The 15,157-nt window shown below is 37.0% G+C and overlaps 1 protein-coding gene across 20 annotated transcripts in view; it reads left to right on the forward strand.

Moving 5' to 3' along the window:
* VPS13B (vacuolar protein sorting 13 homolog B) overlaps positions 1–15,157 on the forward strand; it is a 777,317-nt gene that overhangs the window by 399,061 nt on the left and 363,099 nt on the right. For all 20 annotated transcript variants that reach the window (XR_011543460.1, XR_011543461.1, XR_011543462.1 and 17 more), the window contains one exon: positions 11,022–11,242. Coding sequence is in view for 16 of the 20 variants with exons in the window: in XM_070631834.1 (XP_070487935.1) it covers positions 11,022–11,242 (221 nt within the window). In the remaining 4 variants the exon portion in view is untranslated. The remainder of the gene's footprint in view (positions 1–11,021; positions 11,243–15,157) is intronic.

Genomic DNA, 15,157 nt, shown 5'->3' on the forward strand with positions numbered 1-15,157 from the left:
CTCTCTTCTTTTCTTAGTGAGTCTGGCTAAGGGTTTGTCAATTTTGTTAATTTTTTCAAAGAACCAACTCTTTGTTTCGTTGATCCATTCTACTGTCTTTTTTGTTTCAGTATCATTTATTTCTGCTCGAATTTTTATTATTTCTCTCCTTCTACTGACTTTGGGCTTTGTTTGTTCTTCTTTTTCCTAATTCTGTTAGGTGTTGTTTGTGGTTGCTTATGTGAGATTTTTCTTGTTTAATGAGGTGAGCCTGTATTGCAATGAATTTCCCTCTTGGGACTGCTTTTGCTGCATCCCAAAGGAGTTGGTATGGCGTGTTTTCTTTTTCATTTGTCTCCAGATAATATTTGATTTCTTCTTTAATATCTTCAATAATCCATTGTTTGTTCAGTAGCGTGTTGTTTAGTCTCCACATTTTTGCACCTTTCCCTGCTTTATTCTTGTAGTTGATTTCTAGTTTCTTAGCAGTAGGATCAGAAGAGATGCTTGATATTATTTCAACTCTCTTGTATTTATTGATGCTTGCTTTGTTTCCCAAGATATGGTCTATCCATGAGAATGTTCCATGTGCACTTGAGAAGAATGTGTAACCTGCTGTTTTAGGATGAAGTGTTATCTATTAAGTCCATCTGGCCTAATTTTTCATTTAATTATATAATTTCCTTGTTTATTTTCTGTCTGGATGATCTATCCATTGGTGTTAATGGGGTATTGAGGTCCCCTGCTATTATTGTATTGTTGTTGATGTCTCCTTTTAGTTCTGTTAAGAGTTGCTTTACAAATTTTGCTGCTCCTGTGTTGGGTGCATATATATTTATAAGTGTTATGTCATCTTGGTGGAGTGTCCCTTTTATCATTATGTACTGTCCCTCTTTGTCTTTCTTTATCTGTTTTACTTTGAAGTCTACTTTGATATTAGTATAGCGACACCTGCTTTCTTTTGTTCATTATTAGCTTGAAGTATTGTCTTCCATCCCTTCACTCTGAGTCTGTGTTTGTCTTTGGGGCTGAGGTTTGTTTCCTGGAGCCAGCATATTATTGGGTCTTGTTCTTTGATCCATCCTGCCACGCTGTGTCTTTTGATTGGAGAGTTCAATCCATTTACATTTAGAGTGATTATTAAAATGTGGGGGCCTACCGCTGTCATTTTATCTCTTGTTTTCCGGTTCTCTTGCATTTCCTTTGTTTCTCGTCCCTTGGTTTTTGGATTACTAATTCAGGCATGTAAATTTCTGTATTGGGTGTCTTCTTATTTGTAATTTGTGTCTTTATTCTTGTTATTTGTTTAGTGGTTACCATATGGTCGGTATAGAACATCTCATAGATGAGATAGTCTGTTTTCTGATAGCCTCTTATTTCCTTAAATTAAAACCTTCTATTCCTTTTCTCTTCCCCTTCTAGGTTGTTACTGTCAGATTTTTTTTTTCCCCTTCTTGTGTTGTGAGTTTGTGGTTCAAATGACAGGGTTATATTTATTCTTGCTGTTTCTCTTCCTTTAATCTTTAATGTTTTATTTGACTTTTGCTAACCTGTTCTGATGGAGAGCTTCTACTTTCTGTTATTGTCCTTCTCTTTATCTCCTTTGCTCTTGGTTTTGTAGCCCCTTTGCTTTTTTTTTTTTTTTTTATTTTTCAGGTATGAGGATTTTCCTGAGCATGTCTTCAAGAGGAGGTTTTATGGCAATGAACTCCCTTAATTTTTGCTTAGCTGGGAAAGTTTTTATTTCTCCATCGTATTTAAAGGATATTTTTGCTGGGTAGAGTATTCTTGGCTGCAGGTTTTTGTCCTTCAGAGTTTTGAATATATCATTCCACTCTCTTTTAGCCTGTAAAGTTTCTGCTGAGAAATCTGCTGATAGCCTTATCGGGGTTCCTTTGTAGGCTATTTTCTTCTCCCTGGCTGCCCTTAGTATTTTCTCCTTGTCGATGACCTTTGCTAGCTTCACTACTATATGCCTTGCGGTTGGTCTTCTTGCATTGATAAAGTTTGGAGATCTATTGGCTTCTGTCACATGAAGTTCCATCTCTCTCCCCAGGTGTGGGAAGTTCTCAGCCATTATTTCATTGAACAGGCTTTCTGCCTCCTTCTCCTTCTCTTCTCCCTCTGGTATACCTATAATCCTTACGTTGCATTTCCTAATTGAGTCAGATAATTCTCGGAGAGTTTCTTCATTTCTTTTTAGTCTTAGTTCTCTCTCCTCCTCTGCCTGCAGCATTTCTATATTCCTGTCTTCCAAATTGCTAATTCTTTCCTCCATATTATCAGCCCTACTGTTCAGTGCGTCTAGATTTTTCTTAATCTTCTCTATTGTGTTCTTCATTTCCAGTATTTCTGTTTGGTTCTTCTTTATGGTATCAAACTCTTTTGTGACATAGCTCCTGAACTCGTTGAGTTGTCTAGCTGAATTCTCTTTCAACTCATTGAGTTTTTTAATGGTGGCTGTTTTGAATTCATCACCATTTAGGTTATATATTTCATTGTCTTTGGGATTATTTTCTGGGTATTTGTCATTTTCCTTCTGTTCTGGAGATTTAATATATTTTTTCATATTGCTTGATGGGGTAGATTTGTGCCTCCGCATAGAGATAGAGTTTAGTTACTGCTTCCACTTGTTTCTACTGGTCTGGTGGGGGAACAGCTGTTTATACTGCACTGACCATGAACCCTATGAGCTGTTGCTAACTGGGCCTGGGTCCCTCCTCGTAGTCACAGTGGTCCTGTGGGGTCCCTCTTCAGCTGTGGGGGCAGTCACAAGGGGGCTTCAGGCTGCTGATGCCTACTTTTGCAGACCAGCTAGACATGCTCCCTCCTTAGGTTCTGCAGCAGTATTATAGGCTTTCCCAGCAGCCATGGGTAGGATCACCTATATTTGCAGTTCTGTCACAGTCGGCACCCACAAAATCTCACTTGTCCACTATAGGTCACAGCAGAGCTATGGGCATCTTCTGCAGTCTGTGGTTACCTCACCTAGCTATGCTACTTTTGTCCCAGGGTCTTCCAGCCTTGTGGTTGCCGGGCGGGGGCTGTCTACTAGTGCTGTGCAGAGGTTTTCGCTGAGGCTGCTGTGAGACTGTAGAGTTTCCCCCTGGGCCATGGAGCTTGGCTGCTGGAACTCCACTCAGCCCCAGTCCTCTCCCCCAGGATCTGTGGGAGCCCCTTGCCCTGTCTGGGGGACAGCCGGAGACTGTGAGCTCAGTGGCAGCTGGCCGCCTGCTGCCCTGCCTGGGATTCTCCTCTTTGGGACCCTCCTGGTGTTCTGAATGCTGGGCGGGGCCTCTTCGCTAATGGCAGGTAGAGGCCTTGCCTGCTTCTGGGACGGAAGCCTCAAGTTTCCCCCTGGGCCGTGGATCTGGCCGCTGTAACTCCTCCCAGCCCCAGTCCTCTCCCAGGAGATCTCCGGTAGCCCTGTGCCCCGACCAGGTGACGGCCACAGTCTGTGAGACCGGCGGCAGCAGCTGGCGGGCTGCTGCCCCATTTGGGATTCTCTCCAGGAGCCTCTCTGTGTTGTGGATGCTGGGTGGGGCCTCTCTGCTAATGGCAGGTAGAGGCTTTGCCTGCTGCCAGGATGGAAGCCTGAAGTTTCCCCCTGGGCCGCGGAGCCATCCGCTGGAACTCCACCCAGCCCCAGTCCTCTCCCAGGAGCTCTCCGGTAGCCCCATGCCCTGACCGGGTGACAGCTGCAGTCTGTGAGGCCAGTGGCAGCAGCTGGCGGGCTGCTCCCCCATTCGGGATTCTCTCCGGGAGACTCCCGGCGTTGTGGATGCTGGGTGGGGCCTCTCTGCTAATGGCGAGTAGAGGTTTTCCCTGCCGCCTCTGGTGTGGAACTGTGGAGTTTCCCCCTGGGCTTAGGTGTAATCCCAGGGGGCTTAGGTAGGTCTGTTGTCACCTCCTTCCACCGTCGCTCCTCTGGTGTGCGCACCCTTCTGCCCTTGGTGTGTGGCGATGTTCTGGGGGCATCCGCTGGAAGAAAGCCGCTTGCAGGTACTAGGCTGTTCAAGGGTTGGGGTCAGAGAGTTTTCACCTATCTCCACCTCTTCCCGGGGTGAAGTCCGTCCGCCTTCCGATGCATAGTAGCACGGGTCTCTCAGGCATCCTGAGATGCTATATAGATATCCTTTTGTGAAGCGATGAATGTCCAATTAGTTGTAGATTCGAAGGGGGAGAGACAAAGAAGACTACTCATGCCGCCATCTTGGTCCTAACTCCCAGGTTCTCTTCTTTTGTCAAGCCACTTCATAGGCTACTAATTTTCTTCGTATTTAGCCTGGAGGTGGTTGCATTTCATTATCTCCTTAGTTTGGCCCCATTAAGAGTCAGACAACACAATGCATTGTGACTTATGCAAAGAGAATTACCAATGACTGCTTTTTACAGAAGAAGACTGTGAGTGTGGAGGGCAATTAGAGTTTTAATCACTGTCTAGTACACAGTCTGTGTATAATTAATAAGACAAATGTATAGTTACATACTCTCATGGGTTCTCAGTTTCTGGGAATGAAATGCAGTCTTGGATCATTCCAACTATTTGACATCTGAGCTTCTCTGAAGTTTCTGACAATTTTTTGGAAAAAATTACTTCTGGCCTCATTGGTAATTTCATAAGCTTTTTATAATTCCTTTGATGTCTTTCAATTCATAATAGCTATTATAAACTTGCATCTCTTTCCTCAAGGTTATCTGTTATTTCTTCTACTCAACATACAACCTCCTTATTACTTTAACAAGGCATTGACAATGTCCCATCCAAGCATGTTCCCACTGCAGGACCTTTGTGCTTACTCTTGCCCTTCTAGAACACTTTTCTTCCTAATAGCCTCATGGCTTACGGCTCTGCAGACTATAATTTTATCAGAAGGGCTTTACTGGACTATCTCTCTTAAAATGATAGTATCACCTGTTCCATTACCCTGCTTAATTGTTGTTCAGTGCACTTTGAACATACTATGTATCATTTAATTATTAATTTATTTCTTTCCACAACTAAAATGCAAGGTCCTTGAGAATAGTGAGTTTATATTATTTACTGTTCTATCCCTAGTTCCTAGAATAATCTCTAGCATAGTTTTTATCTTAGTAAATATTTGTTGAACAAATGAATCTACCTTAATGGAAGTAGTCTTTATTCTGCTTCCAGTGCTTAGGACCCAGCCGTTTTACTATTCATTCATTCATCTTCCTTCCTCCCTTCCCTCCTTCCTTCATAAAACAAATATATATTGAATATATACTCTATGCTGTGTACTGTGTTTTTAAGGAGCTTGCTTCCTCAATTATAACCTCTTTATGTAACCCTTGGTTGACATATAAAAAGGCTAACATTTCTTTTCATCATATTAAGTTACAAAACACACCTCTTAGATGCCAAATTCAATGGAAACCTTTTAATCCTTGGCATTGTTGGTTGATTCCTTCTTGAGATTCTTTCTTAACTTCTGGATAACCATTCTCTTTGGTTTGTTTTCTGTGGATCATGGCCACTTCTGAATATCCTTTGTGAGCTCCTTTTCCTCCGCCCTTTCCTTAAATATAGGTGTTCATATTTATAGCTCCCCTGGACTTATCTATACTTATGTTTTAGCTATCAGTTTTTCACTGATGACTTACAAATCTATAAGATTATTACCTGGCTTCTTTCTTATATGCCCAGGTACTGTTTGGCCTAGACTGTCCATCATATGGCATTGATAATAGGATAGAATCTTGTGTTACAGAGCAGCAGGAATCTTCAATACCAAAAACTGCTTTTTTCTTAATTCCTAATTGCTCATTCCTAATTTTCAGGTAACACTTGTCAGCGTTAGAATTCTTTGAAGTGGTCATCTGAACCCCAGGGCATGAAACCACACTTTTCCTAAGTTATAGATAGACATGATCTCCAGAACTCAGGTTTCCTCCCATCCAATTCCCATCTAGATGAGGTTTTCAGGAAGTAGAATTCATTAATTCAAACTCCTTCATTTAGAATTTGGAATAGTTTCATGAACTGAAAGAGCCCTAGGGCCATCCATGAACTTCTTACCTTTCAAATATCTTCTTTAAGTAATAAAACCAAATAATGAAAAAATGAAACTCATCACAGCTTTACTTTTTACTTTTTGCTTTACTCTTTGTTCCTATCTTTTTCGTTTTGTCACTAAGTTGGTTCTTTCACCATAACGAAATATTCCACTTAATTCTTGCTGACAGAAAAGGCCTGAAATGGCTAAAGACTTCATGTGGAAAAGCAGAGGATTTAGGAATAAGCATTTCTCCCCTAACACTAAAGAACAGGTAAAGCTACGCTTATTACCCAGATCTACCTGATGCAAAATCCAGGCTCATTTTTCTGTACCAGGCAGTGTCATAGTGTTCTGATGCACTCAATAAATTAATTTATAAACTTGAGTAAATTAGTATTGTCTGTCAATAATATAAAATGAATGTACAAATGTATATCTTTTATTCCTAAAGAATACTCATTTATTAGGAGAATTAACATTGCAAAGCTTTTATGTCATTAGTTAATCCTGAGTTTCATTGAACAGCTATAAACAATTCTTTTGTTAGAAATCTTGGAAGGTAATAGAGTTGACTCAAATTGACTAAAATGACTACATGTACTGTGTTGCATAGAAAATGCAGCATGTTAAAAATGCATTTAAGAAAAATGATTAAATCTATTTAATATGTAGGATGTTTTTGTAGCAAACATTTGTAAGTATTTTTATTACTGTTATAAATGTAATGTGTATAGCTGAAATTGTTTTGGAAAGGGATTAGTGTCTTAAGCATGTTTTTTATCTGTTATTAAAGTTTGACATGTTTATAAAATACATATTCAATTACATAGCTTAACAAGGGACAATTTTGCTGTTCAGTTATTTAAGAAAAAGCTAAGGTACATAATCAAAAAACAAAAACAAACAGCATTTTTAAATAGAAATATTTAAAATACCCTATGTTTTCTTTTCCTAGTTATAACTCATATATCACTGAGCTGTGAAAACAAGAAGTATTTTTATGATAATGTTTTCTTTTTAATTTAATTTAATTTTTTTATTGATGTCACGTTGGTTTATAACATGTAAATTTCAGGTGTACGACATTATATTTCAACTTCTGTATAGACTACATATGTTCACCACCAATAGTCTAGTCTCCATCCGTCACCATATATATGTGCCCTTTACCCCCTTTCGCTCTCCCTCCTCCTGGTTATGATAATGTTTTATTAATTGTGTAGAAGTTTCATATAATAGTTTAGGCAAGGTGAGGAGTGATACTAATTAATGGGAAGTTCCTTTAAAAAATATGTGGAATTGTAATAGTCCTAAGACAACCTATAGAAACCAAAAGTGTTTCTTGCTAGCTGACCATATGACCCTAAATAAGTCCTGCATTGTTATAATGTTGACATCTCTTTCAAAAGTGTAAAGTGGTTATTAATACCTTAATTCCTTGAAGGATAGTGCTATTCTTTGAGGTCCCTTCTAGTTTTTAAAGCAATAAATGTTCTAGTTTTGCATTGTTTATAATTGAAATAATAAGTTTCAGAGAATCTTAAAAACTAGCTTATATTTCTTTATGCAATAATGAAATTTTGATGATTAAGTTATGATTAAACCAGTAATAACTTTCAGAAGTGAACAGTAGTTTTAGCAGTAAATACTTATGTTTCTAGATGTGAAGAAAATACTTCACAAGTTTGAAATCAATTATCCATTATTTTTGTCACAATTGCTAAGTTTTATACATGCAATACATTTCACATTTGCTAACACAAAGCAGTATTTTGTTCCAAATGTAGAATTGTGGTTACAGAGCAAATAAAACTATAGGTTGCTCATTTTCATTTTCCTCTCTTTTAGGCATTTCAGCTGTCAGGAAAATTGATTACACTTTACATTATTTTGAATGCCTTAATTCCTTGAAAGTACCCATTACTTAATTAATATCACTTAGAATTAAAGAACCCTTTATCTTAGCTATCTTTAAATCAATTAAGTGCTGAGTGGTTTGGGGAAACAATGTCAGCAATTTTGGGTCATTTGTATTTGTAGAATACAGTATATCTGTCTCAAAGTGTTAACTCTTGTAATAGGTGGTAAAATATTCCTGGTTACACTAATTCGTATTTGAAATAAAACCCTGCCTGAGTCATACTGGATTGTGGAACATGAGGGGAAAATATTAGTGAGAAGAGAAAGGCACTTTTTTGTTTGTTTCTAAAGACATTTAATGACTAAGGCTATAAAGGCAAAGAAAACTGAGGGACAGTATCTCCAATATTGACCAGTGATTTATGTTCTGCTTCTAGTGTTGTACAAAATCAGTAACATGTAAGGAAATCCACACTATACATTTTTTAAAATTTCACTCAGTTGTGAGTTAATATTAGCTAATGAAGTCCCTCCCTCCGTTGTTGACACATGCAGCATAGTCTTACTGAATTTTCTTTATTTGCTCATTTTGTCCCAAAGCTCTGTCATATTCGCTCTGTTGCACATTATTTCATCTGAGTTACAGCAGTGTTTGGTTATCATTTTCTTGAGAATTATTTTATTGATGTTCTTTTCTCTTGATAGTGTAGAGGGTTCACAAGTGGAGTTGTCAGTCTCCTTGCTTTGTTTTTATTTTTGTTCTTTAGAGAATCTGAAACTTTCTGAATTCTGCCCGGAATAAATAGTTTCTCTAAAATAAACAACTCCATGTTACAGCATTAGAACTTTCCAATTAGAGTAAAAATACTAATCTTCAAGCTCTCAGAATAGTACATAGTTCTAGCCTGTTCTAGCCTGTCATGCATGCCCGAGCATATTTTAGGAAGTCCCCAGAACATTATATTACCAGGAGATAAGGTGTTTTTATTTTGTTTTGAGCTCATGTATGTTGATAGGTACTTGAAAAGAGTATGTAGTTAATGATTTGCTGTGTTTTGGTAATTTTTTTCATAATGATTAATTCTGAGAATTTTTGTCATTACTTGTTAAGATCTTGTCTTCTAGGTAGAATGTGCTTTTTAAAACAGTCTGCATGCTAAGTAAATGGACATAAAATATTACCTTAAGAGGTTCTTTTCAACACTTAGAATATGATATACCCAATTTCAATTTGTTGGTGTGATTACAAAGAAGCAGCAGAGACACGTATCTGAGATAGTACCAACATTATTTGTGATTTTTTTTTTAATTTAACAAATTTAAATCTGGTGCTCTTCATCCAGCCTAACCACCATTTAGCATTTCTTGGATAACATAAAATTTGCAGAACTATGTATATAGCTCACTACCAGTTTTAAAATATGTAACCTGAAATCATTCCAAAATATTTTAAGACCAATTTGGCAAAGCCTTTGTTTTGTAAATAGCATGGAACTTTGTGTAGGTTTAAAAATAATCTTAGAATTAGTTACAGATGATTTAAAGTTTGTCATTCTTTCTTGGGGGCAAAATATTTTGTCTTAAAACAGACAGAGTACCACAATGCTGACCACATATAATTATGCAGTTTTCATTGTTTCCAGTCAAGTTATTGTGGACTACTATGTAGCTAGATTGATTCTGTTATTCAAGTCTCAATTTCAAAGTTTCTGTTTTGATTTTATTAACTATATTTGGTCAAGACATTTTGAATTTTGGAATTTATGATACTCTACCTTGTACCCACTAAGTATCACCATTCACAATTCAAATGCATTTTTAGATTTCTTTAATATATATATTTGTAGTATGACCCACTTAGTAATTTATTTGATATTTTTTTTGTTCCTGAAAAATAATGTGAAGCTAAAAGTACAATGTCATCCTGGTTCTGATTCTGTGAGGGCATGTCCAAAACTACAGGGGGAAAAAAAAAGACTTCAAGGAAATACACAATGTATAGTGCTTATTATCGTGAGTGGCAGGGTGAAAGGTAGATTATGACTGGTTTTGACCTTTTCGTATGTTACGTTTTCTGAATTATCTTCAGTACGGTACTAGTACCTCTCTAATTAGAAAATAAATAAATATTTTCATTTGTTTTAAAATAATTGAGTTACTTAAAAAGTAGCTTACTTAAAAAGAACTTAAAAAAAACTTACTTAAAAAGAAGTTGATACTGTACAGTCTATACTGATAAGTGCTACTAGAGTTGCAAAGTCAAAATATAAGTCATAGGAACATATTTTCCATCAAATTGGCTTCCCAATAGTAAATGTTTACTGTATTGTAATATGGAGTATGGTTTTAAAAATTATTTCGCAAAGTACTTTATCGATAGCCAGAAAACATAAGATGGTTTTAGCTCATAAATTTATATTAATGAATTCATCTCTAATAAATTTATAAAGGAGGAAAAGAATATTGCTTTTAATCCTGAAATTTATGAGTGATTTTTTTAATCAAGTATACTTATTTGAAAATAACATATTATACATAGGAATCACCAAGGGAAGACCGAAATGCATCCTGGGTTTTACCACCAGAGGTTCGGATTAAGTAGTTCTGAAGTAGAAACCAAGAATCTGTATTTTACATAAGTACTCAGAGGATTCTGGTGCAGGTGGTCCAACAGACCATAGTAGATTGTTTATTCTTTTCCTGTCTCATTCTTCACTCAGATTTGTGGTCACCTTCAGTCCATACAAAGATTGTTGCATTTTCCTAATTTAACACATTTTCTATGGTCTGCAAGGTGTACTGCACACATCCCCAGCAGTTGCACAGCACAACCCACTAGAGTACGGGAAGAGAAAGCTAGAACTTCTATTTATATTTTATGTCATTTCCTTAATTTCTATTTCTGTATTTTTATAATATACATAATTATTGATATAGTAGTATATTATAATAAACACAAATATAAACATTTTTCAAAGATAGCTTTTAAGTAGTATGTAAATTTTTTAGCACATTGGTCTCTGGGATACTATCTTCACTTTTTATGATGCCATATTAAATGTTTTATATTTCAAATTTAGACAATAGACAACTTAGTATCAAGTGACAATGAACTGAATCTTTATATCTGTGCTTTCCTACCCCCTTCATTCCCTTCATCAGGTGATGCTTTTCCTTGGACTGTCAGCTTGCATCATTTCAGCGTATATACCCTTTTTGGAAAACAGGTGACACTTTGCCTAGTGGAACCTATGGGTTGCACCTCTACACTAGCTGTTACCTCTCAAAAACTACTTGCTACAGGACCTGATACAAGACATTCATTTGTTGTTTGCCTCCATGTTGACCTGGAGTCACTTGAGATAAAATGCTCGAACCCGCAGGTTGGTACATTTGATATTTGAAAGGAAATTTAAAATGATGTGATTTAAGAACAATTGTTATCCATTTTGTTGCAGGATTTCTCTTCTATTAAGTGTCCTAAGTTATTTTGAACAGTGCCATCAAGATCAGAATGGTTAGATTAAGAATTGCTTTGAAGCTCTCTCAAGTTTTGTAATTTAAACTCTTCTGAAGGGGGGCTGGCCCTGTGGCTGAGTGGTTAAGTTCGCACGCTCCACTGCAAGCGGCTCAGTGTTTTGTTGGTTCGAATCCTGGGCGCAGACATGGCACTGCTCATCAAACCGCGCTGAGGCAGCGTCCCACATGCCACAACTAGAAGGACCCACAACTAAGAATATACAACTATGTACCAGGGGGCTTTGGGGAGAAAAAGGAAAAAAATAGAATCTTTAAACTCTTCTGAAAATGTAATGGTGGCAGTATAAATGCATCTTTTGACCGATGGAATGAAATCAGTTGCAGATGTAGAGTTTTTTAAATGCTGAAGAACTGCTTTCCTGTCAGACTGGAAGAGTCTGTGTAAGTGATCAGATGTAATTTCCATTCAGATTGTCTCTCAGAACTTCTTTTGCTCAACATGTAATATTTTTTTAAAAATAGTGCTGTTTGCTATTTAAAAAGGCATTTTGTTAATTGTATAACATTTCAGTTGGTATAAGCCAAACATGTTGTATTCTGCAGTTTTACAATTTAATATGAATTCAGATCACCTAATAATTTTGTACAAATTATTAATCACGTACAATTAAATACTTGTTTCTCTGACCTTAAGCAGACTGTAGTATATTTTCTACATAGATGGTCAATGTTGAATACTATTCGAAATTATATTTTTAAAACAGTACTTTTTAGAATATTATTAAATCTGACAGGTCAATGTTGATAATCTGTATTTATCCCAGCATTAGTGGTTACAAGGTAGTTTTTAAAATGTATTTTTTCAAGTTGGTTCAAATACTATTCCATATTTTATAGAGCCTCCTTACCATCTTTATTCTTTCTCCTTTTCTGTTTGCCTCTTCCCCCTATTGTATACTATGCAGTTTGGTTTAATTTTAGTATATGTTTGTTCATTGTGAAAAGATTGGACCTGCTAATATATTGGGGATGGCCTTATTGTAAAAATGCATATAATTAGAATTATGATGAGGCAGCTACATTAAATGAACACTGTTGTAACATCTGAAAGCTTGTCCTCTATTATAAAAATCATTTCTTTTATAATTAGTAGTAAATACTTTTGAACAATATTAATATTCCAGTTTAATGGCCATTTACCTTTCTCTTATGACGCATAGTGGTATAAAAGAGGATAATCTTGAAATGACTTACTCTCTCTTAGATTATTCTCTGAATGCTGCTGCTGATGGTTGCTGAAAAACATTTCCAAGAGGAAGGGAAACTGTTATGGATTAAATTGTGTCCCTCTCAAAAGATATGTTGAGTTCCTAATCCCCAGTATCTCAGGATGTGATTTATTTGGTAACAGGGTCATTACAGAGGTAATCAAGTTAAAGTGGGGCCATTAGGGTGATCCCTAATCTAATGTGACTGATATCCTTATGAAAAGGGGAACTTTGGATGCAGACACACACAGAAGGAAGTAGATGTGAAGACACACAGAGTGTCATGTGAAGATGGAGGCAGAAATTGAACTGATCCAGCTTCAAACCAAAGAATACAAGGATTGCTAGCTACCACCAGAAGCCAGGAAGAGAGGCAATAAAGGATTCTATTCAAGAGTCTCAGAGAGAACATGGCTCTGCTGATACCTTGATTATGGACTCTAAACCCTAGAACCGTGAAACAGTAAATTTCTGTTGTTTTAAGACACCCAGATTATGATACCCTTGTATGGCAGCTCTGTCAAAAAGATTGCAGAGAAATTAGATTCACTTTCTTTTGACCCTTTGTCACAGAAGTTGTTAGAAAGGAAAGCATAAGAAATCCAGTTCTAACATAACAGCTGAAGCCCACCTCAGCCCATCCATCCCACTGATTATTTCTATACACTCTGGGGGAAAAAAGCAAAAGCTAACTACAAAATGAACATTCCCAGTTTGTTTTAAAATACAGTCATGTGCCACATAACAAAGTTTCAGTCAACAACAGACAGCATATGTGGCAGTGGTCGCATAAGATTAGTACCATATAGCCTAGGTATGTAGTAGACTGTACCAACTAGGTTTGTGTAAGTACACTCTATGATATTCACACAACAACAGAATCACCTAATGACGTGTATCTCAGAACATATCCCCATCATTAAGTGACAAATGACTGTAATTGAATTACAAATAAGACTTTAAAGTAGCTCCTATAATTTTTTTCGTGGGGTGTAAAGGAAAGCACGCTGAATGAAAAAGATAAGAATTCTCAATAGGGAAATAATAAGTATAAAGAGAATGAAATGGAATTTCAGATTTGAAAATACAATACCTGAAAGAAAAATACCATGCCATATGGGGTTAGTGGTGGCCTGCATATGACAGAAGAAAGAGTCACTGAGCTTGAACATAGAGCATAGAAATTACTGAATTTGAAAAACAGAGAGAAAGAAAGGTATTTTAAAAATGGCAAGAGTCTCAGCAGCTGTGAGAACAAAATACTCTAACATATGTATAATTGGAGTTCCAGAAGGAAACAAGAAAAAGATTGGGGCAAAAAAGGTGAACAAATATTTGCAGAAAACTTCCCAAATTTGCAGAAAAAGATAGGCTTTTACATATTCAAGAAGTTCACTGAATCCAAAGCATATTTATCTTTGAGTATAAACTCAAACAAAAACATTCTTCAGCACATTGTGCTTAAAATACTGAAAACCAAAGATAACTTTTTAAAAATCTTGAAAGCAGCTACAAGAAGACACGATACGTAGGTTTACGATCATTTGAATGAGTGCAGATTTCTCATTAAAAGCCATAGAGGAAGACATTGGAACAATATCTTTAAAATGCTAACAGAAAATAAATGTCAAGACAGTGAAGATATCCCACAGAAATCACAGTGAAATGAAGACACTGTAGATGAAGGGAAACTAAGAGAATTTGTCATGACCAGCTGTGTTTCACAAGAAATACTAAAGGAAGTTTTCAGGATAAAGGAGAATGATACCAGATGAAAACTTGTATCTTCAAAAAAAAAGGAAAACTAATAGAAATGGTGAATAGCTTGGTAAGTTTTCTTTAAAAAACTATTAAAAAAGATATGTATGAGTGGGGAGCTGTCTAAGATGGTGTCTTAGCCTGAACTCACCTCCTCCCATGGGCACACCAAATCTACAACTACATATGGGACAATTCCGTCTGAAATAGAACTGAAAATTAGTCAAACTGCTCCTCTGCAACAACAAATAAAAGGACCACATTGAGATAGGAGAGGCAGAGATGCAGTCTCACCAAAACCCCATCCCTAGCATAGCACCTCACAATAGGGAGGGATCTCAGAAGTCCAGAGCTTCTCCTAGAGGAACAAGGAGTTTTTGCCCTACATCAGTCACCCTAACCCTTGTGATTTGCACTAGAGGGATGAGCCCCCAAATTGTCTGGTTTAGAAAATAAATATGGTTTACATCCAAAGGACACAAAGGGCAATAGGGAACTGAGATTCTCCTTTTAAATGGCTCGCATGTGGTCTCACTTGCCCTGGGACACAGCACAAAAGCAACAGTTTGAAAAGCACCTAGACTATATGTGAAAGAGATTCACTTGCTAGTATTAAAACATCTGCTGGAGGAGCAGGGAACAGTTTGGACTCTCTGAGGACTGAGGCACTAGTGGACATCATTTGTGCACTCTCCCTCTACCCTCCTAGCACAGGCAAGTGTGTGCAAACATGACACCTTCCCACTGCCTTGCTAAAGTAAGACTAGCAAGTGCAAGTGGCCATGGCATCCT

Source organism: Equus przewalskii, chromosome 8, assembly GCF_037783145.1.
Source record: "Equus przewalskii isolate Varuska chromosome 8, EquPr2, whole genome shotgun sequence".
In the NCBI taxonomy this organism is placed as follows: Eukaryota; Metazoa; Chordata; class Mammalia; order Perissodactyla; family Equidae; genus Equus; species Equus przewalskii.